The sequence below is a fragment of the Podarcis pityusensis genome (genome assembly GCF_964106645.2).
Source record: "Podarcis pityusensis genome assembly, chromosome: 3".
NCBI classification, from domain to species: domain Eukaryota; kingdom Metazoa; phylum Chordata; class Lepidosauria; order Squamata; family Lacertidae; genus Podarcis; species Podarcis pityusensis.
This window is the reverse complement of record NC_138026.1, coordinates 122,591,159-122,617,787: the sequence shown is the minus strand read 5'-3', so window position 1 is coordinate 122,617,787 and position 26,629 is coordinate 122,591,159. Positions and strand designations below refer to the sequence as shown.

Here is a 26,629-nt window from a genome sequence, read left to right as displayed (position 1 = left end):
CTTTGCTTCTTCCACTACACTGGCATTAGTTTGCCTGTCTTCCCAGGTGTAAAAATTTTGGAGACCACCCACCCACCTGCCCCCTGGTACCCACATGGGGGTACGCTAAGCCTTCCATTTCACTTGCGCCAGCAGATGTGGCTCCCCCACCCCACCCCACAACATCCTGCCAGAGCTTTGGGTCCAGCCCCAGACAATCTGCTAATTATTCCAAGAAGCAGAGCCCCAGGCAACTGCTGCCCCCGCCGCCCCTCCCTCTCTGCTCCTGCAGCTGAAACAGGTGTCCTTCATCTCTCAAGCGACCTTGAAAAATCCACAGCCCCAGAGCTGTCCCCGGACCCCTCGAATCCTCATCCCTTGAGGAGAGCCTGCTGGATCCGACCAGGGACCCCTCTAGTCCAGGATCCTGTTCTCACAGTGGCCGAACAACTGAAGCCCACAAGCAGGATCCAAGCACAAGATCTTCTTCCGTGAACTGGTCCTCTTTTCAAGCCCTCCAGCTTAGTGGCTATCACTGCTTCCTGTGGGAGAGAGTTCCGCAGGTGCTGCACGAGGAAGCAGGTGATACCAACCAAGAGGCGAGAGCGATATTCATCCCCAGCCTTCTATAGGAGCTCCAAGATGCTAGCAGCTTGTGGGGGCTGGTGAAGGGGGAGGAGAATTCAGTCCCCCTTGCAGCCTGCTTCGTTCCTATGCTGGAGGGGGCACAGGAGGAATGACGTGCTCCACCTAACCTTGCCAGTCCAGTCGCTCACTCGTCTACGTGGTGCTCCGTGTGGTCGCCTGCCTGCCACTTCTGCTCACCTCTGGCGACCAGGCGAGTGCTTAAATGCAAGGCTGCATTAATCCCTTCCATGTGATTGTCCCCCAGCCTCTAACCATGAGAGTTAAGCTACTGGCTGTCATGGTTAATGGCTACTACTCAAGTATCCATCTCTTCCTTTCTAAGTGGCTGCTGCCACAAAATTCTGTGGCTATAAGTTCCACAGGACCTCCTTTGGCTGAAATGATTCCATCTGCCTGATAATTCAAAGTGGGTTTCTGGGTTCTCGCGGGGGCTTAGTCCCTGGGAGAGTTGTTGTTGTTTAGTCGTGTCCGCCTCTTTGTGACCCCCTGGACCAGAGCACGCCAGGCCCTCCTGTCTTCCACTGCCTCCCGCAGTTTGGTCAAACTCATGCTGGTAGCTTCGAGAACACTGTCCCACCATCTCGTCCTCTGTCATCCCCTTCTCCTTGTGCCCTCCATCTTTCCCAACTTCAGGGTCTTTTCCAGGGAGTCTTCTCTTCTCATGAGGTGGCCAAAGTACTGGAGCCTCGGCTTCAGGATCTGTCCTTCCAGTGAGCACTCTGGGCTAATTTCCTTAAGAATGGATGCGTTTGATCTTCTTGCAGTCCATGGGACTCTCCAGAGTCTCCTCCAGCACCAGAATTCAAAAGCATCCATTCTTTGGCGATCAGCCTTCTTGATGGTCCAGCTCTCACTTCCATACATCACTACTGGGAAAACCAGGGCTTGAACTATACGGACCTTTGTTGGCAAGGTGCTGTCTCTGCTTGAGACCAGGGTCCAAATGCAAGTCTGTGAAGCTCACGGGCTGTGATGTTGGGCCAGCCGCTGCTTCCAAGGCTACCTCACAGACAGGTTGTTGCACAGAGAGAAAACGAGGAAGGGGGAACCACCTTGAGCTCCTTGGCATTTAGAAAGGCTGTAAAATAAAATTCCACACGCACAAAGCCACAAGCACACGCCCCAACCTCGGGCTGCGTCTGGCTGCTTTATACAAGAATGTGGGGCAGGGCAGGCCAGCTCCACAGAGGGGGCTGAGCGTGCACACCCCGCTCTTGGCCTCCCTCCCTCCCCACGCATCATCCGCAGCAGAGAGCGCTGGCCCTTTAACTGCACGAGGATTTTGGGGACTCAGCCAAGCAGCTGCAACCATTCTGTTGCTGGGCCCCTGCTTTGGCGGCAGCGAGACAGCAGCCCTCCAAGCAATCTGGCCTGCCTGCCCCGGGCAGACCCCTCGCCCTGCCGGGCCCGATCCAATTTCAGGAAGCAGGCAGCAGCGCTGGGGGAACAGCCCTTCCCAGGCGTGTGGCCAGGGGCCAACTCTGCTCCTCGCTTGCCCTGGCAGCAGACGCAGCCAAGAATCAGGTTGCAGCTCCACAAGGCAGGGGGGCAGAGCTGAAGGGGGGGGGCAAGGAAGGAGCCCCACAGCCAGGAGGAGGAAGAGGCGTTCCCATGCACCCCCCCCCCAACAGTGCTCAGCTGGATCAGGGGCTCACAGAACCAGGAGACCCCGCCCCGTGGAGATCTATACAAGGGACATGACAATTTTAATAAAAAAAACCAGAGGCATTTTTGTTAGGGCTAATCGGAGAGGAAATTCAGAGATGTAAATTTGTTTATGCACGCCACAATGGCTGCAAGAATACTCCTGGCCCAAAAATGTAAAAAAAGTGGTTATAGAAATGCGAGCATTTAGTAAAAAATGTTTGGAAGTCAGAAAGGGGGGGGGGGAGGAAGTCGATGCTGTGTGTGAGCAATGCTTTATGTTATAGATTTGTGTAATGAGGTGCAATTAAATATGAAAACTCAATAAAAATTATATGGGGGGGAGAGGGGCAGGAGGAGGGGCTGGGCACCCCACCTGTTGTGGGTGCTTAACCAGGACCTAGGCCTCCCCCAGCCCCAATAAAGGTCTGGGGGGGTTGGCAGGACCCAAAGCAGAGACCCCACAAGAGAGAAACAGCGGAAGATCTCCCATAGGCAGCGCAAGAGAAAGAGAACCAGAGAATTGCAGAGCTGGAAGGGACCCCCCAAGGTCATCCAGTCCAACCCCCTGAGATGCAGGGATCTCAGCTGGAGCACCCAGGACAGATGGACACCCAACCTCTACTAAAAGCTTCCAGGGAAAGAGAGTCCACAATCTCCCGAGAGAAACCGTTCCACTGTCCAAAGGCTCATCATGTCTTAACTGCTATAACAAGGGTGTCTCTGGACCTTAAATGGAGGCTCATAATATTTAGAATATACTGGACCCCATTACGTTTGTTTTAAAAAAGGGCTACCTCAGAAATCTAACTGTTGGAGATGCAACAGGGATAACGCTTCTCTAAAACACTTTTTTTTTTCATTTTCCTATATTGAAAGGTTTGTGGCAGAAGGTAACTCAAACTATCAACAGAACTGTACGGAACAACCTTACATTTACAGAGCAAAACATCCTCTTGAATTATACAGCCAGCAAGTGGTACCCTGCAAAAGGACAATACGAGTGGATTCTCCTCCGTGCCTTTACCATGGCAATAAGACGGATACTGATGAACTGGAAAAATAAAAATGCAGCCCCCTTCTACGACTGGGTTGAAGACGTATACAAACTCACAACATATGAACAACTTGCAAATAAACGCAGGTTTGCCATGGACAAATTCAACGATATCTGGAATCCATTCTTACAAACACTGTAATAGGTTAAGATCTGGTGAAATACAATAACAACTCTGTAAATTACACAGTTTTGAGTTTTTCTCCCTCCCCACTTTATTTTCCCTTCTACACGGGTTCTGCTTCTTTCTTTTTCTCTCTCTTTTATTTATTCTCACCATGTTCAGTGCACATACAATTATGTACTTCTTGAATTTTCAATAAAGATGTTAAATAAAATAAATAAAAAATGTTTGTTTAAACAGGAAAATAATTCCAACCTTAGCACACCCATCCTTTCCCCATTTAGCCAGGTACATTTTTCAAAAACCAGTTCACACGTTTCCAAAGCAGTTCCAACAAAAGCAATTGCAACTGACCCCTCAGGCTTCTCCCCTCAAGTCAGCCAGCTCATTGCAATTTGGAAAGCAACGTACACAGATTAAAACACAGGCGTGGTTTCAAATACACACACACATAAAATCAATACGAGAAATCAAACAACGAACAGCAGGCGACAACACAAGCTATCAAGAACCGCAATGAAACCGAGAAGGAGCAGCCAGCGTCAAGCACATTTCAGTTAAAAGCGCATGCAAAACAAATGCTGATTTAATGTAGTACGTAAAACTGGATAGATTTGGCCCCTGGGAACACTTTGCTACAGACAGATGAGACACCGAGAAGCACAGCGGTTGAAGGGGCCCCCACGAGTCGCCTAGTCCAGCCCTCTGCAAGGCAGGAACCGCAACTGAAGAATCCCCGTCCCATCTGGCAAAAGAAATTCCCGCACAGAAGAAATCCCCAGGGCCATTTCCACAGCCAGGGGGCCAGCACTGAGAAGGCTCCGTCCTCGGGAGATACCAGCCTAACTTCTGAAAGAGATCTCAGCACTTGGACTTCTTCGTGGGGGAGAAGGGGGTCTTCCAGCCGTTCCTCTTACAAAGGGAATCTCCCTGGGGAGACTGTGTGGGTCAAAAGGGGTGTTTCTAACCTTGCCCAGCGAGGAAACCATCGGGCAAGAGCGGAATCCCGTGCGCCTGGCGGTGTCTACGGGAAAGCGTCTCGCAGACGGCGCCTCTCCTGAACTCCAGTTTACGAGGCCAAGAATGTGAAGCTCCTTCACTCAAAGCAGCCGAGTCCAAAACCGCTCCTTCCACATCCCTTGGAGGAGCGGATTCACAGGAGCATTTGTGCGCTTTGCCAGAGGTGATGGGCATGTCTGCGCATGCCCACGCTTCCAGAGAGGGATGTCACCGGGAGCGGTATTCTTTGCAGCAGGAGAGAGCAGGGCAGGGGAGGGTGCGCTTTGCGGGCGCACACGTGGATCTGCGGCCTCAGAGAGGCCCAAGAATGCGGGACTTTCTCTTCCTTCCTTCCGTGGCCTGGTTTCCGCACCAGCCGAGACCACGGGTCTACTCTGAGGAGCCCTGACCCCCCGCTGCTCTCAGAACCGGGAGATGAAGGGCTCCCCTGCTGTGTAACTCGGCCAATGCCACCTCCTGGATCCTTCCTCAAGAGGAGGCACACGAAACCTGCTCCGCAGAGGCTTCCGCCTTCTGCCAGCACCGGCCACCGTGCCTGGGCCGGCATTTATGGGCACCCGCGAGCACAAGAGGTCCGCCTGTGCCCGGTCACCCTCGCCCCCCAACGGCTCCTGGGCCCCCACTCACCACTGGCTGCCTGCGCTTCCTTCCGGGACGGCCTGCTTTCCTGGCGGGGATCCCTGCGTCTGGCCTCTCCGCCTTGCTGCGGTTCTCATCAGGGTCCTCTTCACCCTGCTGGGGAGGGAGGAAGAGAGAGAGAGGGGTCACCATAGGTAGGAGCGGAGATTCCAAAAGACCAGAAGAAATTGTTCATGCCCAGATACTCTGAGCCCAAAGATGCAAAGAGGAAGCCGGTCCGACCAGAGAAGAGTGGCAGACCAAGTTAATGGACTGTGCTGAAATGGCGAAACTACGGAGGATGCTTGGGTTGCGAACGTGATCCATGAAGGATGCACGTTCACAACCTGCAGCATTCGCAGCCTGCAGCGGCGCATCTGCGCACGTGCGGGTTGCGATTCGGTGCTTCTGCGCATGCGTGACCCCCGAAACCTGGAAGTAACCCGTTCCAGTACTTGCGGGTTTCAGCAGGTCCGTAACCTGAAAAAACGCAACCTGAAGTGTCTGTAACCCGAGGTATGACTGTAACTGGAAAGCTCAGAAATCAAAATGACAAGAAATTGTAAAAAAGAACGGGAAATGTTCAAATGATACATTTGCAAAAGAATTGTAAAAAGGTTAATACATTGGCAGGATTTTAAGAACACTTGTAATTTTAGAGATAGTGTAGGAAATTTGAAGCAAAAAATAATTTGCAATGGAAATTATATGCAGTTGAAAAGAAAATTTAAGGAATGGCGGGGGGAATCACAGGACTCTGCGAATTCCATTTTATGGATTTGATATTGTTTTTGTGTATATTTTTCTTTGTTTGCTGTTGCTGTTGTATTTGTTATTGTTTGTTTTTATTTTTGTTACTTTTGAAGAAAATTGAATAAAACATTTTTTTAAAAAAGAAAAAAGAGATCACCCCAGGTGAGCTTGTGGGACAGCAAGGTGACGCTCAGGGGCACAAGGGCACACAGGAACACACTTACCCTGCCACACCAGGGGTTTTTTGGAGGGGGGAGGGAGTGTTAAGAGGTAATGTTCTAAATGGTGGAATTGCACTATTCACAAGATCAAAGGAGGAAAAAGACATTCAACTGGCACCAACTAGAAAGACCAACAAAGGGCAGGTTTTTCATGGAATCACAGAATTGTAGAGTTTGAAGGGACCGCCAAGGATCATCTAGTCTAGCTCATGACAATGAAGGAATTTGATTCAAATCATGTTTTTCTCAGCCCTTGCTAGTGCACTGCTATACAGTCATACTTGTGTTGCATTAGGTTCATGTTGCGTCTTTTTGGCTTGCAAATGTGTATACTTCTGGGTTTCTCCGCATGCGCAGAAGCGTGCTGCGCGCTTTGCACATGCGCAGAAGTGTTCTGCACACTTTGCACATGAGAAGAAGCTCTCTATCATGTTCTGCGCTTGTGCAGAAGCGCCGCTCTAGTTGTGGACTTTTCAGGGTGCGAACGGCACCCCGGAATGGATCATGTCCGTAGCTAGAGTTACCACTGTAATGACTGTCTCAATTGCTTTTTGAAAGAACATTTTGAAATGCTTGTTTTTATTTACTGGGTGTGAGAAAATATAGTTCTGAAGCCGACGGGGTTTGTTGCATTTGTCATCCCCATCCCCTCCCAAAACCAGCACATGGTGTTTTTTAAAAGAGCATATTTTGTGCAGATTAGTATAATGAATGTGGCCCCTGAATGAACCTGCAGAACAGACATCAGCCCCCCCCCCCAGCTGCCCCCAGGAAGGGAACAGGGGCTGAGCCCCTTCCCAGGATGGCGACAACCCCCAACAGAAACGAGAAACTAACCGACCCACACCTGCCTCCCATCCTTGCCAGGGGACGGTGAAATTGTGCCCAAGAGATCTGTGGACGGAATCGGAAAAGCCTTCCTGCCTCTTTGCCCTGAAGCGGCCAAAGCACAGCCAGCACCCAAACTGCCCCCAAACCCTGCTTCTCTTTGGGGTTTTTGCTCCAAAGACCTACTATCCCGATGAAGAGTTTGGTGTAGCCTGAAGGCTTGCTCAGAGTGTGTTGGGGCTTTCAAAGAGGATCTTCAAAACCGCCCAGTTCCCTGCGCACTGGCTCTGCTGCACATTCAAAGAGCCCCAAATGCCTCCATGGGCAGCCGGGACGCCAAAGCCCCTCTTTTCTTGACAAGGGGGGTTGGACTAGATGACCGCTACGGGTCCCTTCCAACTCGGACACAGAAATCTCCCGAAAGTTCACCAGATGAAAGTTTGAGGTCTTGGGGCCTAAGGCATCGTGTGGGACCACAGAAAGGTGCGTGGAGCTGCACAGGTCAGAGAAGGGACCCGCAAAACTTAAAACCCGCACAACAGCCGCACAGTCAAGGCAGAGAGGAGCGTAGGAAGCGGCTGTGAACTGGGCCTGACGACTCCTCTGTCAACTCTGGCCAGAGACACTCTGCACGACCTCAGGCGAGTCTTTCTCCATCACCACCAAAACCACCACCTCCACCTCTCCTTTCGTCCCTCCATAAAATGGGAAGGAAAATCAGGACGTCCGGAGAGCCTGGCCGCTGGATCAGACCAAAGGGGGGCTCACCCAGTCTCAGTCCTCCTCTCCTACAGTCCTCCCCCAGCTTGTGGGAAGGGCCCAAGGGCCACAGCAGCAGCCCCCCCCCCCGAGATGCACAACGACAAGTAGTTGAACGGCTGGAAAGGAATCACGCCAGGCGTAATTTCAGAAATCTCTAAAACGGGCACGCCTTGGAGAAAGCAGACGGAGAAACGTTTTCCTCCCTCTCTTGTAAGCCAAGACCTACGGATGTTGGGAGATTCAGGACAAATGTAAGAAAGTTCTCATTCAAGCAGCACAGAGGGGAACTGTGCCCCTGAAGGACCAGGTGCGCAGCCTGGGAGTCATTTTGGACTCACAGCTGTCCATGGAGGCGCAGGTCCATTCTGTGTCCAGGGCAGCTGTTTACCAGCTCCATCTGGTATGCAGGATGAGACTCTACCTCTTGCCAGAGTGGAACATGCTCTGGTTATCTCCCGCTTGGACTTCTGCAATGCTCTCTATGTGGGGCTCCCTTTGAAGGTGACCCAGAAACTGCAACTAATCCAGAATGCGGCAGCTAGACTGGTGACTGGGAGCGGCCGCCGAGACCACATAACACCGGTCCTGAGAGATCTACATTGGCTCCCAGTACGTTTCTGAGCACACTTCAAAGTGCTGGTGCTGACCTTTAAAGCCCTAAACGGCCTTGGTCCAGTATACTGGAAGGAGCGTCTTCACCCCCATCGTTCTGCCCGGACACTGAGGTCCAGCACCGAGGGCCTTCTGGCGCTTCCCTCGCTGCGAGAAGCAAAGCTACAGGCAACCAAGCAGAGGGCCTTCTCAGTAGTGGCACCCGCCCTGTGGAACGCCCTCCCACCAGATGTCAAAGAGAAAAATAACTACCAAACCTTTAGAAGACATCTGAAGGCAGCCCTGTTAGGGAAGCTTTTAATAGCTGGTGAATTATTGTATTTTAATGTTTAGTTGGAAGCCGCCCAGAGTGGCTGGGGAAACCCAGCCAGATGCGGGGTATAAATAATAATTCTTATTATTTATTATTATTATTATTATTCGAACTGGTGCCCAACATCTTGCTCTGCTTTCCTTTGGACCCCCCACCAGTGAGGCCGACAGGGAGGGTCTTGTCGCCTGGGCAGCCCAGGACCTCCAGACACGCTGCCCAGGCTTGTGGCGCATGCTAATCCAGCTGTTTGACTTGACCCCCAAAGGTGCCCTCCCTTCTCTCTCAAGATTGACAGGTGCCCTAGAAGATGGACAGGAACAGAAGATGCTTCCTTGGCGGAGAAGACGTAGCCTGAAGGCCGACAAGCCAAGCAGGCGGGTTGCTATGTGATCCCAGGGCAAAGTCAGGAAAGACCTCTTCCCCTGCGCAGGGAGGCTCCTCCCTCCGGCCGGCTCGGATCAGGTCCGCCCCGCTATAAATCAAGTTGCTCCACCTGTGCCTCAGGTGCGGCGAGCCACCTGGCTGCCTGCAAAGCCCCCAGGGCCCCTCCAACCTGCCTCCCTCCTGCTGCTTCTGCCAAACAACTCCAGGGGAAACTCCCTTGTTCGGGGGGGGGGAGCAGGGGAACAGCCCCCCTCCCTCCGTGGGCCGGATTCTCCTGCAGAAACAGGACTGTGCAGCAAGTGATGGAAACAGCCGGAAGGAGTCTAGGGTACTGGAACGCCTCTGGGGCAGCCTGGGCACAAGAGCTGGGCGGGGGGGGGGCAAAAGAGAATCACTCTCCTGTCATGTGGTTTCCAGAGGTATTGCCATCCTGTCTAGGGGCCATTGATATCACTCTCCTCCTCTATGAATTGGCCTCATCCTCTTTTCAAGCCCCTGAGGTCCTGTGGCGGGGAGTTCCACAGTTCCAACTCTGCGCTGCGGGGAAAAGTTCTCTCTTTCCTCTGTCCTGAATGTTCCACCTGGATGCGCGCATGTTCCGCTGTGCTCAGAGATGGAGAATGCGGGGGGGGCGCACACCGGCGCACGCATGCAGAGGAAACACAAAACCCCGTTTCATGTGTCACCTGGAAAAGGCGCCCGAGAGACTGGCGGAGAACAGGGGAGGGAGGGCCAGGCCAAAGCCCACAGGGAGCCCTCTGCACGAGCTCTGGAGCCTCCCTTGCAGCCTTAGCGGGCCCCTGCACCAGGGTGATGGAGAACAGCACAAGCGGCAGACTTGCAGGGCGGGTGCCAGTCCCGGGATGGTCCTCAGCAGCAGCAGCAGCGCCTGAATGCTGCCCCTTTAGGGCTTTCCAGGTGTGGGGGCAGCAAGAGAGCCGTAGGGAAAACCCCACGGACACCTAAGGCACGCCTCGATGGAGAGCGGCTCTGGAACTCGGCACCCTCAGGGCACAGCAGAGCAACCCTGAGTCAGTCCTGGCAGGAGCCCGGCTGTGCCAGCTGGCTCCCAGCCCTCCGGTGCAAAAACAGGTCTCCGGTTTCTCTCGCTCCGGTTTCCCTGATCCTGGAACGCCTCACCTGCATTCCCCCCCCCCCCCCCGTGTGCATGACAGCTCTGCCTCTCTCTGGTCTCCCCTCCAAACATCATCCTATTCCAAACTGCCACGTAACACCGCCTTCTGCATTTGTAAATACACAGCTCTTCCCGTGTGGCAGCATCTCCCCTTTGGAACTCCCCGCCACTTGAGCCTCTGCCACCCTCTGTTTGGCACCTGCTGAAAGCATTCGTGTTTAGGAAGAGGACGAGCGTTTTCGTCCGTTTCCAGTCCATTGTTATTTTAATTTAACTTTGAGAAAGGTTTATTGGGGGCGGGATTTGTTTTTGTTTTTTCTCTTTGTTCTTTCTTTTTTGTTTCATTTTATTTCTAGGTATATCAAATTTGTATCTACTTTTTGTATACATGTTGGAAATTATATTATAGTAAGTCCTGTAATGTCATATGACGTTTACCGATGTGATATAAGAATGTTAACAAATAAATAAAATGCAAATTCAAAAAAGAGAGAGAGAGAGAAAGAAAGGTTTATTGATAATGTTAATGCTTTCTTTAAACCACTTGGAGGTTTTTGGGTCCCCCCCCCCCCCTTTTTAACCAATCAGTAGTATATAAATTGTATGAAATAAAACACAGTATTTTTAGTTGCCGGTTTGCCAAAAGTGTTTCAAAGACTATAACTGCTTTTTTGATGTGTTGTTAATTATAGCGTATGGTTTATGCTGTACTTAACGATGTATGCAAGACGCTTTGGGATTCGTGTGAATGGAAAGTGTCAAAGAAATAAAAAGCGTCCGTCCGTCTTCCCTCTCTCTGTGCCCTTCTGAGAGCTCAGCCGAGGCTTCTTCTTCTAACGCCCACAGGCTGCCAGCCCCCCGACCCAGGCCTTTGCCCGCCTCTCACGAGAGAACGGAGCATGTGCAGAGGATCCTCTCTCTGGCACTGCAACCTGCCCCAGGGGCTCCCTGCAGAGGGCTGGACTAGATGTGCCCTGGGGGTCCCTTCCAACTCTGAAGTCACCCACACACTTTTGGCTCGGCATTACAGTGGTACCTCGGTTTCCAAACAGCTTGGTTCACGAACAACTTGAAACCCAAACGCTGCAAAACCGGAAGTAGGTGTTCCGGTTTTCGAACTATTTTTCGGAAGCCGAACGTATTCTATTCCCCCCCCCCTGTGTTTCCTGTTGCGCTGCTAATTTGCTAATTTGCGTCCCCCTTGTAATTCAAGTCTTCCGTTTCCAATTGCAGTGTTTTGAATTGATATTTGGAGCTTATATTTGGTGCTTTCGTTTTTGCTATTTATTTTGCATTTTTTGCTTTGAGGCTTTTCTGGTTAATTCGTTTTTGTGGCTGTGTGGATCCCAGTTCAGCTACAGATTTGATTGATTGATTGTGTGACTGCGGAAATGGATAACCCCGCCCCCCATCCAAACAATGACTATTATCAGTGCAGGTATGAAAAAAATTAACTTTAATTTTTATCATCTACAATATTGTTTTATTTATTTTATAGTACGGCACATTGATTACTTCTTTCATTTTATGGATCGATGGTCTTGTTAGATAGTAAAATTCATGTTAAATTGCTGTTTTAGGGGTTGTTTTTAAAAGTTTGGAATGGATTGATCTGTTTTGCATTCCATTCTATGGGAAAGAGTGCCTTGGTTTTGAAACACTTTGGTTTTGGAACAGACTTCCGGAACGGATTAAATTTGAGAACCAAGGCAAAGCCCACGGCATAATGCTCTCTCTTCCTCCGCCTCTGCCGCCCTCCAAGCCGAGACTGATCCTCTGCCCCATAGACTTCAAAGCTGCCCATCTCATTATCAAAGAATCAAAGCAGCGGGAAAGCACACGAGGGTCATCTAGTCCAACCCCAGGGTAATGCAGACGCTTCCACCCCAAAAACCGGAGCTGGGTTAAACCCGATGCTGGAGAAGACAGAGAAGACCCCTCCACACCAGCCCATAATAATAATAATAATATTTTATTTATACCCCGCCGTACCCGGTTCGAAAACCGGGCTCAGGGCTTCTAACAACAAATTTAAAACACTTAATTATAAATGCAGCATAAAATACAGTATAAAAACATGAATAACAATAAAATTCAAAAACCAATTAGATAATCCCCAGGGCTAGCTGGCTGAATTGGTCCTACTTGGGCCAGCGAGGAGACCAGGGGAGAATTAGCTGTGGGGTCTCAGAGTGGGTGATCTTCATAAAAGGGGAGGGGTAGGGAAGAGAAGGGAAATAAAAGATCAGGCTGAATTCAAATTAAAGGCCAGGCGGAATAGCTCTGTCTTACAGGCCCTGCGGAAGGAGGTTAAATCCTGCAGGGCCCTGGTCTCCTGGGACAGAGCATTCCACCAGGTCGGAGCCATCACTGAGAAGGCCCTGGCCCTGGTGGAGGCTTTGCACAGGTGCAATCGGCATTGGAAGAGACACCCGAAGGTCATCCAGTCCAACCCCCCCCCCAATGCAGGAATATTTTTGCCCAACGTTGGGCTCGAACCCGTGACCTTGAGATCCATGGACTGAGCTCTCCCGCAGGCTCTGCTGCCACCCTTCCCAATCACAGCATGCCCCCGCTGCGCCCCCCGCTTACCTTGTGAGTGTCGGCTGACTCCCGGTCGGCGGAGGGGCTTCTGGTGTCGACGGCCCCATTGGACGGCATGGCGAGCGAAGCGGCAGGGGGCAGGCGGGTCCCCTTGGGGGGCTCAAGGTGCAAAAGGCTTCGGGGGGAGCGGGAGAGCTGGCACGCTGAGGGCCCCCCTTTGCGGATGGATCCGTCCTGGTTTCCCTGCCACCTGCAAGGGTGAGAAGAGAGGAGGCGGTCAGAGGGCCAGACCCAGACCCAGGGCAAGAGGTGCTCACGCACTGGGGCAGGGAGAGCCCTGGGGGGGGGGCAATCATTAACAAGCCACAGCCTTGGCTCTGGGTGAGCTGGGGGGGGGGCGGCCAGGGCCACTTGCAGAAGGAAAGGTCCCCACCCGGCTCAGAGACCCCCACCCTCAGCACCCGTTGGTAGGGCAAGAGCTATGGGGTGGGAGAAGGGACAGGCCTTGGTGCGGCCCAAGGTGCAATGGGGGGTGGGGGCAAGGGGGTGGAGGAGGTGGGGATGGGGTAACTGCATCTGCTGCTTCAAGGAGACCCAAACCAGAAGATTCAAACTACAAGAAAAAGGAGATTCAAACATGCATTTTAAATTGCATTTTAACCTGTATTTTAAACTGTTTTTTTTTTCTTTCTCTCCCCCCTTATCCCCCAATAATAATAATAATAATAATAATAATTTATTATTTATACCCTGCCCATCCGGCTGAGTTTCCCCAAGTGTTAAAAACAATACAGCATTAAATATTAAAAACTTCCCTCAACAGGGCTGCCTTCAGATGTCTTTTAAAGAGAAGATAGCTGCTTATTTCCTTCACATCTAATGGGAGGGCGTTCCACAGAGCGGGCGCCACCACCGAGAAGGCCCTCTGCCTGGTTCCCTGCAACCTCACTTCTCGCAATGAGGGAACCGCCAGATTTTACTGTGATTTTATTGGTGTTAGCTGCCCTGAGCCTCACTCTGGCCAGGGAGGGCGGGGTATAAATAAAACTTATTATTATTATTAGGAAGAACTTTCTGACAGTGAGAGCTGTTTGGCAATGGAACAGTCTCCCTGGGGTGGCCTCTCCTTCTTTGGAGGTTTTTAAGCAGAGGTTGGAGGGCCATCTGTCAGGGATGCTTCAGCAGAGATTCCTGCATTGCGGGGGTCAGACTGGATGACCCTCGGGGTCCCTTCCAACTCTATGAATCAGGAGCCGAATACAACAGAGGCCTCCAGTCTGGGCACCTCCAACGCAAGGGGGAAGAACTCTGGATATGGGTGTGTGTCCCCCACACACAATGGTTGTGGTCTGCCCTCTGCCTGGGAATGCCAAAGGGCCACAGGATGAGACCCCTTTGGCGCCCAACCCCCTGCCATAAAGGAACTGCAGCTAAAGGGACGTCATGCACTGCAAGTGACCCAACTCACGAGGGAAAGACGGAGAGGAAATCAGCCCTTCCCAGACAGAAGACAACCCCCCCCCCGGCCCCCAGCAAGGCTAGGAACAAGATCTGACCCAAATCCGACCCACAGTGGCACTCAATGCCCCCTGCAAGTGGGCATGAATTGCTGCTGAAGAATCTGAGCAGCCTCCCTTGGCCTCCCTCTTTCTTACACCCAAATTCACATGCCAGCCCCTGCCAGCCCCCCAGGGTGCCCACGAAGGCTCAGGGCACCCAGCCCTCCCTGCCCCTCTGCTCTCGGTGTGGGGCTGATCTGGCTATGGGGAGCAGCGGCTCCGGATGAGTTCCACTGCAGCATCTTTTTTGGGGGGAGGGTATAATATTTTATTTTATTTCAATCTCAAAAGTTACGTTTTGCCACCCATCCGTTATCCCAAATTCCACAATACTAATGAATTCCTGCTCGCCCACCAACGATGCTTGCAATACACATTTCGGACAACTGCATTTTGCAATTCCACCAAATCCATCTTCATCCTCTTTAACAGGTTTATTAATATGTTCTTGCTATTGTTCTCCCCTTAACCTTCGAACCCCGCTGCATACTTCACATGTGGAAAGTAACTTCGTAAACAGACTAGAGATGTTTCTTATCAGGGCTGCCAGTTTTGCCATCTCTGCTTATTCCACACTCCAGGAAACATCTGTTCCCAGACTGCTTTGGGCCCTGCCCCCTTGGTCCCATAAACTCCTCCCCCTGTGCCCCCTGCCCCATAAGAAGCATTATTCAGAACAGCAGACCCAACCAGGGAAGACAAAAACCCAATGCAAACAGCAGCAATTTACGGCACATCTATTCAAAATCAACTAATACACTCCCCCAAACTGATGATCTTTTCAAAGCCCAATACACACTTACCCCTCCAGTGACCCCCCTGCCATCCCCTCACCTCTTAGAACCTCCCCCCAGGTAATCCCAGCACCCACTTTGGAAACCACAGGTCTAAAGGAAGCACCCAAGAAAAGGGAAGATTTGGCCCCCCACTGGGACCCCCTCCTGCCACAAGGGGTAAAAGTAAAGGGACCCCTGACTGTTGGGTCCAGTCATGGCCGACTCTGGGGTTGCGGCGCTCATCTCGCTTTACTGGCCGAGGGAGCCGGCATACAGCTTCTGGGTCATGTGGCCAGCATGACTAAGCCGCTTCTGGCGAACCAGAGCAGCGCACGGAAACACCGTTTACCTTCCCGCCACAGTAGTACCTATTGATCTACTTGCCCCTTGACATGCTTTTGAACTGCTAGGTTGGCAGGAGCAGGGACCGAGCAACGGGAGCTCACCCCGTCGCAGGGATTCGAACCACCGACCTTCTGATCGGCAAGTCGTAGGCTCTGGGGTTTAACCCACAGCGCCACCCGCATCCCTTGCCACAAGGGGACATCTTCGCAAATCAGATGCAAAGAGGACACTGCACCCCCCCCAAAGGAAACAGCTTCTCTGGGAAAGAGCAACAAATCTGGAGTTCGATTTCCTTCAGCTCTCAAAACAGTCAGGTTGAGATCTCCCCTGAGCATCACAGAGACGGGGGCTTAGAGGAAGCCCCCTACCCAAGAAGGAGCCATCAGAACTGCCTGTGCCAAGCCCACCCCCCTCATGGGAAAGGGTCCTAGCACAGGGCCAGGGCACCTGCTGCCTTGCCAGCAAAACAAGGTCCCGGGTTCAAGTTACGCTGCCGGCATCTCCAAGGAGGGCTTGGGAAGACTGCCTGCTTGAGAGCCATCGCTGCCGTCGAATGTAGACAGACTGGTAGTCTGACTCTGGATAAATCAGATTCCTGGGTGCTGGAAGCCTCTCCCCGCCCCCCTCAACAGCCCCCTGGCAAACAGGTTTGGGTCCCCTCGCGAGCTCTGAGCATCTCACCTCCCTGTTGCCCCAGGAGGCAGCTGCTGTTTCCTGGATCAGAACCACAAACCGGCCTCTGCAAGGACCCTCTTGTCTTTGCCACAGCCTCCAGGGCAAAGGACCCCTTTCCTTGGCCCCGCAACGGCAAAACCTCAAGGAGTTGCAAGGAGGGGAGGGGGTGTGACACACGCATGCACGAGGAAAAGGAGCCTTTTTGCACGACTCCCTCCCACGCAGAAGGCAGAGCTGCCAATCAGCCAGGTCTGTGAGGGGAGGGGGGCAGGCAGGCGAGGATGGAGACCGGAGAGTGCAGAGGAGCTCCCCGTCTCAGGAGGTGTTGGCCAGGTGCTTGAAAGCCCCCTCCCCACTTTGCCACAGGGCAGCCCTACTCACAGAGCCTATCAAGGCTGGCCGCCCACCCCACACCCCTTGGCACAGCCCTGCTAAGCTCATGTGGCGAGAGGACTCCGCCTCACCCAAGTGGGCACAGGAATGCCACAGCCAGAGGCAAAACTGGGCAAGGCTCAAATGCCAGGGAGGGTCTCTAGTCAGGCCCAGACTGGGGGGCAGGAGGGGCTACATGGTCTTTGGCGCCCCTTCCAACTCGACATTCCCACGCCTGAGTTAAGCCAGGCATTGATGGCACCCTGAGCTGTGCGTCTTGAATCCGTTGCCAGTTCAACAGGTGCAGTCAGTGGCCCACCAGTTATGGAGTCTCAAGGGACAACAAAACCAGCCCCGATTTCAGGCCCTCCAACACACAAGTCCAGAAAACAGACCTGCCTCCCAAGGCTTAAAGCAGGACCATGCTCTCAAACCTGAGAATCAGAGCGAGAAGGGACCCCCAAAGGTCATCTAGACCAACCCCCTGCAAGGCAGGAATCTCAGCTAAAGCATCCCCGGCAGGCGGCCATCTGACCTCTCTTCAAAAACCTCCACCACCTCCCGGTTCCACCGCCCAACAGCTCCCACTCTCACAAGGCTCTTCCTGAGGGGGAGTGGGAATCAACCTTTCTCGTCACTTGAAGCCGTGGGTTCGAGTCCTACCCTCCAGAGCAGGACCCAGACCAATGGATTCAAGAAAGGAGATTCCCACGCAGGAAGAACTTTGTGAAAGCAGGAGGTTCATCCAGTCTCCATATACAGACAAGTGCCAAGTGAAATAGCCGCCTGGAAAGTCGGGGCCACTGAAAGAGGTCTCTTCTTTATTTATTTATTTATGTTTTTTTATTTTTATTTTGTTATTGGAATTTTATTTATAACATAACATTAACCCCCAATACACAAATCCACCCTCATTAAACATGAGCATAACATACAACAATACAAACAACCAAATAAAAGACTTCCTTTATATCCTATATCTGGCCTTATTTACTTCTTATAAACTGTTTCCTTTATGAATAATTATTAAGATTTTTTTAATTATAACTTAAATATCCACAAAGTCTCCTGTTTCTTTCTTTTTTGCGCTTATATTCCACTTTTCATGGGGCACATACTTCTCCCCATTTTGACCTTACAAAAACCCTGCAGAGTAGGCACGTCTGAAAGGCAGTGAGTGACCCAGAGATCACCCAGCGCGTTTCATGGGAGATCTGGTCTCTCCCAAGTCCTAGTCCAGCACTCTAACCACTAGCCCACCCCACCCCACAACACAGGGGCCAACACCTTAGGCACCCCGCTGACTTCAGACTTTCAAGAGTTCAAGAGTCAAGAGCCAATGGCTGAACTTATTTCTTTTAGTATTTCGTACGCCTCCTCGTGCTTTGCTTCCAGGGCTGTTTACATTTAGAAAAAACAAAAACGCAAACCAGAATTATAATTAAAAAACCATAGCAGCCGCCAAAGTCACTTATGCCTTAAATAGCCCAGTGGAGTAAAAATGTCTTTCTGTGCCGGCTGCCAGGAAAACAGCCTGGCTGCTGCCTGCAGGATCCCACCAGCAAAAGTACCCTTGCCCATCCTCCAGCCCCACCTTGCAGGGCAGGGGCACCCAAAGGGCAGCTTGAAGGCAGAGCCTTGGCATAGGCGCAGGCCCACATGGGCAAGAGAGGGCAGCTGGCACGATGCCTGCTGTACTCAGGGCAGATCTCCCGCTTTTCTGTTCAGAGCACGAGCTGCGATTCCTGCATCGCAAAGGCTTTGAGCGGATGGCCTTTGGGATTCCTTCCCCCTCTGCAGTTCTAGGAGATCCCATCCAAATTGTGTGCAAGAGAATACAAGAAAATGCATCAAATGAAAAATGTGTTCTGTCTTATTGCCGTTTCCAGCCTCCTGCAAACATGTGCAGAGCAGCAGCTTGGGGTAGCTCTCGAACCCAGAGCAAGAACCAGGGCAAGGAGAACAGGGAAGATGTCAGGTGAAGGGAAACTTCTCCATTGCAGAGAAGAATGACAAAGAGGTTGAAAGGGTAAAGGGACCCCTGACCACGAGGTCCAGTCGTGACCAGCTCTGGGATTGCGGATCTCATCTTGCTTTATTGGCCAAGGGAGCCGGCGTACAGCTTCCGGGTCATGTGGCCAGCAGGACTAAGCCGCTTCTGGCGAACCAGAGCAGCACACGGAAACGCCATTTACCTTCCCGCTGGAGTGGTACCTATTTATCTACTTGCACTTTGACGTGCTTTTGAACTGCTAGGTTGGCAGGATCAGGGACGAACCACCAACCTTCTGATGGGCAAGCCCTAGGCTCTGTGGCTTAACCCACAGCGCCACCCACATCCCGGCAAAGAGGTTGGGTCTGCCTTAAAGGAGGGCATGTTTCTCTATCCTGGGGAAAGCTTCGCTGGGCCAGAGCACACTTCGCAGGAAGGCTTCTGTCCTCGGCCGGCAGGTTTCGCAGAGAGATAAACACACACACACACATTACGTAATATTCTATCATGTGCACAGGATGGAAACAGTAAACAGTGGAGTCCAAAGACCAAGAGATGCCACAGGAGAACCCAAATAAGAACAGGAAACCTGAAAGCAGGATCCGTGCTCAAGAGTCCTCTCCCCTCCTGGGGTTTCCAGCAACTTGCATTCAAGCAGAACCACCCAACCCAAAGACGCCTCACCTCACCCTGTGCCAAGCAAAGTGCCCACGGGCTAAATGCGCCCACTTTCGCCTGCCAGCGCCTGGGAATCCCCAGCAGGGAAAGGAGAGCTTGTTGCGCTGATGCCCTGCAAGCAGGATTGCCCGACTTGGGGGCATCTGGAAACAGGACTGCATGGGCCCCCTTGGGGCTGGCGCCTCTGATGCTCTTGGTGCTCACAAACGGGACGGCGCCAAGCACATGCCAGGAGGTGCCTTAAGGACACTGGAGGACAAGAGAAGCCACAGCGGCTCAGCCCAGCCCCCTGCAGGAGGCAATTTCGGGGAGCCAGACGCACAGGGGGTTAGGGTTAGAACGGTGGCAAAGTCTGCCAGCTCCAAAGTCTTGGAGAAACGCCCGTCCCAGCAGCCAAACAGGCGTGGGTCGCCTTCGGGGAGAGGAAGCTCCCTGGGCATCCTGCTCTCCTGTGCACCAGGGGGCAAATGCAGCAAGAGCGACAGCGTGGCCTAGCAGTTAGAGTGTCGGACAAGGCTCAGCTGTGAAACTCACTGGGTGTCCTGGGGCCAGTCGCCACCCCTCAGCCTAACCTACCTCACAGGGTTGTTGGGAGGGGAAAGGGCAGGGGTAAAGAACCCCCTGGGTCACCTTGAGCTCCCTAGAGGGAGAAAGGTGGGGTGCAGAGACAAATAAATAAGCGACCCCCGAGCACAATCCTGACTGCCAGACAGACACAAGATGCCAGCAGACACAAGATGCCAGCAGAGTCTGTGTCTCCCAAGCGCTTGGGAAGACCTGCGCCCAGGAAGCCCCACGAGGGAACCCCAGACGGACCCCCCAAAACCCCTCCAGATCTCCCCAGGGGGAAAGGTGTTGTCTAGGGCGCAAGACCTCCCATTGGGCCCCAGCGCATGGTTCTGACTTCCAGCACGTAGCAGGCTAGGCATGGACTGTGGAGGGGCTGCTTTCTCACAGCATCAGCTGTGACTCCGGGGGGGCAGAACACACCCAGCTGCCCTGCAGAAGCCGTTCTGCCCCACGGCTGGGGGAGCGACACACACATGGCCCCCCAAGGGAAGATGAAACGGATCCAGGGGCCCAGCCCAGACGCCTCCTTCATCCAAGTCAGATTGGAAGAGCAGATTTCTAACCCGGTTCCAGCCAGCTCTGCCCTCTGTGGCAGGCGACAAGGAGCTTGTGACCCACTCATGTGGGTCACTGTGGAAGAGGCCTAGGTTCGAATCCCCGCTCGGGCCTGAAGCTCGCTGGGCGACACCACCGCTCTGCTTGCCCTACCTTACAGGGTTGTTGTGGGGATTAAATGAGGAGGGGGAGGACCACGCAAGGGGCTCCGTGGAGGAAAAAGTGGGGCAGATGCAATGAATCATAGCAATAAGATGCAGGCCTTCTCTGCATCTAGGGATTCTGGGGCAGCAAGAGGAAACGCCAGCATCACTGCCATCCCTGAGGCGTGGCTCCAATATGGTGTGGTCCAGTGGTTAGAGCAAAGAACCAGGACCTGACTGGCCAGGGTTCGAATCCCTGCCTGGCCATGTGCTCTCACTGGGTGACCTTCAAGGCCGGCCACTGCCTCTCACAGCCCAACCAACTTCCCAGCGTTCATAGAATGGTTCGAGTTGGAAGGGACCCCGAGGGTCATCCAGTCCAACCCGGTGCAATGCAGAAATTGTGGGGCTGCAATGCACGGTTGTTGCGGGGATTAAGTGAGGAGCGGGAAGGAGAACCGCGTCCGTTGGAGGAAAAGGAGGGATATAAATGCAAGTAAATAAATTAGGGCCATGCCGGGTTTTAGATGACGCTCTCACTAGCAAGGCTGCGCCAGGCCTTCGCAGCAGCCCTGAGGAATGGAGCAAGCTGCGGGATGGATGTTCAAAACCCAGCACTCTGGGCCACCTGCACTGACTGGCAGCAGCAGGTCTCTGGGGTTTCAAGTAGGGAATCTCAGACTCTCCAAGTGCCCCTATTTTCCAGGGACATCCTTGATTTAGAGAAGCCGTGCCGGTTTCTGAGTGATCCTGGAATGTCCTGCTTTTCCTCAGGGCGTCCCTATTTTCATTGGAGAAATGTTGGAGGGTATGGAGTTATCCAACCGCTGAATCGTCTGAATGCTTAATGTTTTATTGTGTTTTTATATATGTTGGAAGCTGCCCAGAGTGGCTGCAGCAACCCAGTCAGATGTGTGGGGTATAAATAGTAAAATCACCATTACTGAATGGGACATCCCTATTTTCATTGGAGGAGTGTTGGAAGGTATGGAATCTATTCCAGCCCGATAAGTGGAAAACCACGTCTCAGGCCACATTTGCTGCAGCAAGAGACTGCCACGGGACCGATAAATAGCTGCCTTGCAAGCAGGTTCAGTCCTGAACATCTCTAGGCAGGCGTGGGAGAGACGCCAGCCTGAAACCTGGAGAGAGCTTCTGCCGGCCAGTGCAGACAATATGGAGATAGATGCAGCCTTCCGGTGAAGAGCAAAGGAGGCCAGGCCAGGGAGCACACAGACCCCCAGCTCCTGGTCAGCCTGAGAGGACGGGGCCACCTCTGCCGTCAAGATAATGGATTTGCTGCAGAGTTTTAAGACGGTGAGCCACCCGTGGTTGCCTTGGAAGGAAGGCGGCTTGCAAGTCCAGTATAAACACACACAGAGAAACAAATGCATTTAACGGGACTGCACCACCGTTAAGAAAACCCCCGCATGTTCCCAACGTGCGCCAGGCCACACTCAGCCAACTAGTCCTGCCACCAGAAGGGACACGCAAGGACTTCCATAGCCCCATGGGGATTCCACCCCCCCCAAAAAAAAACGGATTGGGGGAACCCCCAGAACAGCATGCAGGGGGAGGGAAGATGGGGATATATTTCCGTCCAGCTGAAAAACAGGCCCTGGCGGAACAACTGAACACAGTGCCTCAGTGAATTCCTCCCTTAATATAGATTTGAATTAGTTGCTATAAAGTGGGGGGGGGGGGATCAAATACACTCCTAAACAAAGACTGGTCGGAAAAATGCCACCTTCTTGCGAGAGTCTGCGGCCTGGAGAGCATCTCCTGTACAGGTGAGAAGCACACAAGCAAGTAGGACCCCCATAAAAGACGCCTGGGCCCCCCTAAATCTGTTGTGGTAATGGGAACTGGGGGGGCTGCATTTTAATGTTTTAATGTTGTATTTTAATCTTGTTTTTAAGTTGTGTTTCAATCAACTTGTTTTTATTATTGGTTGTTAGCCGCCCTGAGCCCGGTCTTGGCTGGGGAGGGCGCGGTATAAATAAACTTTATTATTATTATTATTATTATTATTATTATTATTATTAATAGCAACCTGCAGCCCCCACGGGTCCAGATGGAGAGCAGAGAGCATCCGAAGCCGGTCAGGAGGCGATGGCTCCAGTGCCCTCAGGCGACCTCCCTGCCTGCCCTCAGCAGCCCCTGTCCCCCCCCCCCCATGCTATCTCATCAGGGGATTCCCTTTGGGAAGGCCTGCCCAGGACAGGCCTGCTGCTCTGGATTAGGAGAACTACAAGGCAGCCGCCTCCTTTGCAGGTGGAGGGGTCAGGAGGCCCCCGCCAGGGGTCGCAACCTGTCTGCCCTCCCGGCTCCCAAAGGCACTGCCCCCCCCCACAGCATCCTTGGACAGAGGCTGACAAGAGCTGGAGGCCCCATGTGTGCGGTGCAAAGCAAGGCAGCCCCGGAGAACTCTGCACGCTCCCAGGAAACGCCTGCCCTCCCCTGGAGCAAAAGAAGAGATTCGCTATCAAAATAAGAACTGACTGTAAAAGCTAAGAGGATGGATTTGGTGGGGGGGGGGAGAGGTGGTTCCCACCCTCCAAAGGAAGTTTGTGAGGCAGGAGCAGGGGAAAAAAGAGAGATGGGATCCTGCCAACTTTCTAAAGGCAAACATTCCTTTGTGCGCCTCCCGTCCCCCCCTCCCCATTTCTCATGACAATCAAAGTTTGGCTCCCTCCAGGAGAAATTTATAAGAGATTATCCCGGCCTAGAGGCAGCCTCACCCGGAATCTAATCCTGCTATCCCAAGGGCGGGGGGGGGGCCTGGAAAGCTGCCCCCTCCCCTGCAAGTTACCCCAGGCAAGCCGCCTGGCCTCCATTAGCCCCTCAAATGTTTTTAGACATCTAATTGGAAGGAGAAAGAGCCCCTGCCAACATGTTTCAGGCTGACTCAGCAGGCGAGGGGTTAGGGAGAGCGGACCCCCCCCCCAAATCTCCAGCGCACAAAAGGTCGCCCCCTCCCCTTATTGTCAAGACCTTTTCAAAGCCGCTGGGCTGAAGAATTGGCTCTGGGGTTGAGGAGGGGAGAGAGGAGAAGAGGAATCTTGCTCCCCTCCCTCCAGCGACAGAGGGGGGGTGCCAAGGAAGGTGGGCAGGCAGGTGGGCTGGCACAAGGGGGGGCGTTGAGGGTGCGCCAATGCCCTGCCCACCTGGCCCCATTCAGTGCCCACCCTCCTCGGCTCCCGACTCCTAGCTGCCCGTTCCCCAAGCCCCACGGAAAAAACCAGCCTGGCACAGGGAGGGGCACCCCGATCTCTCCCCCCTCGCCCAAAAAGGGATCACAGGGTGCTGCTCGGGGGTCACCAAGAAGTTTGGCAAGCGTTTAAATGAAGGTGCCCATGGGTGGACTAGGACACTCTTCTTTTGAGGCAGGGAGGGGGCATTCCTGATCCTGGCAGCAGGAACACCCCCCCCCCCAGGGAGGGTCTGGAGTTTGGCCGGGGGCAGAGATGTCACAGGGTGGGGGCATCAGGGTGACCCTGGCAGGGGCTGCCCTTGACCTGCCTCTCGCCACAGGGCACCCAGATGGGGGGGGTCTCTCTTGCACTTCCTGGGCCTGCAGGGGGCATTGGAGCCCCCCCACTCGCAACTGCAGGGCTGTGCCCATCTCCCCCCCCCCGCCAACCACTGGTGGGGGGCAACAGCAGCATGCAGAGCCCCCCCTTCCAAAAGAGCAGGAGGGAGGGAGGGAGGCGGAGCTGGGAGGCTGGCACCGTGCCAGTGGGCGAAGCCATCCCCGCACGCAACGGAGGGGGGCACAGCCGGGGGGGGGCTGTTGCACGGAGCGTAGGGTGGGGTGGGGGATCCAGACCGGGGGGGGGGGTCTTCCTGTAGCGGATCTGCCTTGCTAGGGAGGGGTGGGGAGCTCAGCAGCAGCCCCCCCCCACGTTCGCCCTTCACCAGCCGCAGTGCAAAGCCTTCAAGGACACAGCTGCGCCCGACCCCCCCCCCCAGCTCCGGGCAGAGAAGGGTGACAGGCAGAGCCTCGCCCCCCCCCCGGCAGGGAAGCCTCCGGCCAAGCTTCCCCCCCCCCCGAAACCGGGAAGGGGGCAGCGATGTGCCCGGGAAACAGGCGCCCGCTCGCCATGCATCATTTCCGCCGCCCCCCCCCGCCAAAACGAGGAGGGAGAGGGAGGGGGGGAAATGCACCAGCCTCCCTTCTCCCCCCCCCCCGCCGGGCCAAGCTACAGGTGTGCGGGGGGGGGAGGGAGGGCGAGAGTTAGGCTCCCCCCCCCGCCGCCCCTCCTAGGCAGACCCCCCCTGGTCCCCCTCCTCGCCTCTCCTGCCCCCCCCGCCCTGGAAGGAAAGAGGGGCGCCCCCCCCCGAGGGTCATGCCAGGCTGCCATGTTTGCCGCCCGCTTGGCAGGAGAATGTCAAAGCCGGGAAGCGGAGGCGATCTTGGGGAACCCCCGGGTCTCCCCCATGCGTGGCTCGGGGTGGGGAGGGGGCTCCCATCTCTGCAAACCTCCCCCCCCCAAATAGAGCAGACACGGGTCAGACACGTCTGCAGAAATGGGGGGAAATTAATAAATAATCATACCGACCCCCCCTCCCTCCTCCCTCCCTCCTCCCTCTCGCCCGGGCACACCGCACGGCGCACGCGCGCACACGAACACAGGCGAGGGGGGGGCGCCTCGCCGCACTCTGCCTCCTCCCCCCCCCCCGCGCCAAGATACCTTCCTGTCCCTCCTCCTCCCGGCCAGCTACGTGAAGTTCAAGTTCAACCCAATGGGCAGAATCTCGGGGGAGGCGGGGAGGGGGTGATGGGTGGAAAACGGGGGGGGGGCGCACACTGCCTTGCCAGTCCCCGTGCCCACCCCTTTGAACTTGAAGGGGGGGGGCAAGAGAGGTGGAGGCGCTGCCAACCCCCCCTCCCCTCCCTCCAACCCATCCCAGCAAGTGGCGGGCGGCGGGGGGGGGGGAGCCTCCCATTTCCGTGCAATGCAACCCAATGCAACAAGCGGGGGGGGGGGCAGAGTTGCTGCTGCTGCTGCTGCTGCTGCTGCAATTTGGGCACCTTGCAAAATGCAAGCCGAGAAAGGCGGCCAAGGGGGGGGGCTCTGCCCGCTTCCCTGCAGCAGCAGCAGCATGTCAAAGCAGCGCCCCCCCAAAAGAGGGGCATCGAGGACTCCCCCCCCGCCCCCCTGCAAACTGTCAGCTGCTGCTGCTGCACCCCCCCCGGGAGGGGGATCCCCCCTCCTCCCCCCTTTCTGCCTACCTTGCTCCCCGGCGCCGGCGTTGCAGCTGCTGCTTCCTTCCCGGGGGGGCTCCTCGTCCGCCTCCTCCTTCCGCGCTGCCGCTCGCCTTGCCCTGCCCGGGGAGGAGGAGGAGGAGGAGGCCTCGCCCGCCGCCGCCGCCGCCGCCACTGCAGCACCGAAGCCGCTCGGCTGGGCTCGGGCGCGATCGGCGCGCAGTGGCCGCCTCTGGCCCACAGGGGGCGCCAGAGAGGGAGACCGAGACGAGAGACAGCGCCGCCCGCGCCCGTCGGGTCCTAGCGCCCCGCCGCTTCTCCCGCCTGGCCACAGCTGTCAACTTGCAGATTTGAAAAGAAGGGCTGTGGGTTAAAGCACAGAGCCTAGGACTTGCCGATCAGAAGGTCGGCGGTTCGAATCCCCGCCACGGAGTGAGCTCCCGTTGCTCGGTCCCAGCTCCTGCCAGCCTAGCAGTTCGAAAGCACGTCATGTGCAAGTAGATAAATAGGTACCGCTCCGGTGGGAAGGTAAACGGCGTTTCCGTGCGCTGCTCTGGTTCGCCAGAAGCGGCTTAGTCATGCTGGGCACATGACCCGGAAGCTGTACGCCGGCTCCCTCGGCCAATAAAGCGAGATGAGCGCCGCAACCCCAGAGTCGGCCACGACTGGACCTCATGGTCAGGGGTCCCTTTACCTTTACCTTTAGCCTCGAAAAGAAGGGATCAGCAGCCAAAATAAGCGATTTTGCTTAGCTTATACGTAAATCCACCACTGATGGAGCCATGCTGCTTTGGCTGCGACTGACTGTGTTTTGCAGGGGGTTGGACTAGATGATCCTTGTTGTTGTTGTTGTTGTTGTTTAGTCGTTTAGTCGTGTCCGCCTCTTTGTGACCCCCTGGACCAGAGCACGCCAGGCCCTCCTGTCTTCCACTGCCTCCCGCAGTTTGGACAAACTCATGTTCGCAGCTTGGAGAACACTGTCCCACCATCTCGTCCTCTGCCGTCCCCTTCTCCTTGTGCCCTCCATCTTTCCCAACATCTGGGTCTTTTCCAGGGAGTCTTCTCTTCTCATGAGGTGGCCAAAGTCTTGGAGCCTCAGCTTCAGGATCTGT

At 54.4% G+C, this 26,629-nt stretch overlaps 1 protein-coding gene across 5 annotated transcripts in view; it reads right to left on the bottom strand.

Moving 5' to 3' along the window:
- DNMT3A (DNA methyltransferase 3 alpha) overlaps positions 1-25,697 on the bottom strand; it is an 85,848-nt gene extending 60,151 nt beyond the window's left edge. For 2 of the 5 annotated variants that reach the window (XM_081000058.1, XM_081000060.1), the window contains exons 1-3: positions 25,545-25,696; positions 12,691-12,892; positions 5,100-5,207 (exon numbers count right to left, since the gene is read on the bottom strand). In XM_081000058.1, coding sequence (XP_080856184.1) covers positions 5,100-5,207; positions 12,691-12,759 — 177 coding nt within the window. In that variant the 5' untranslated portion in view covers positions 12,760-12,892; positions 25,545-25,696. Of the gene's footprint in view, positions 1-5,099; positions 5,208-12,690; positions 12,893-25,544 lie in introns of all 5 variants that reach the window. The other 3 variants (XM_081000057.1, XM_081000059.1, XM_081000056.1) reach the window with 2 other exon arrangements.
- Between the last annotated feature and the right edge of the window lie 932 nt (positions 25,698-26,629).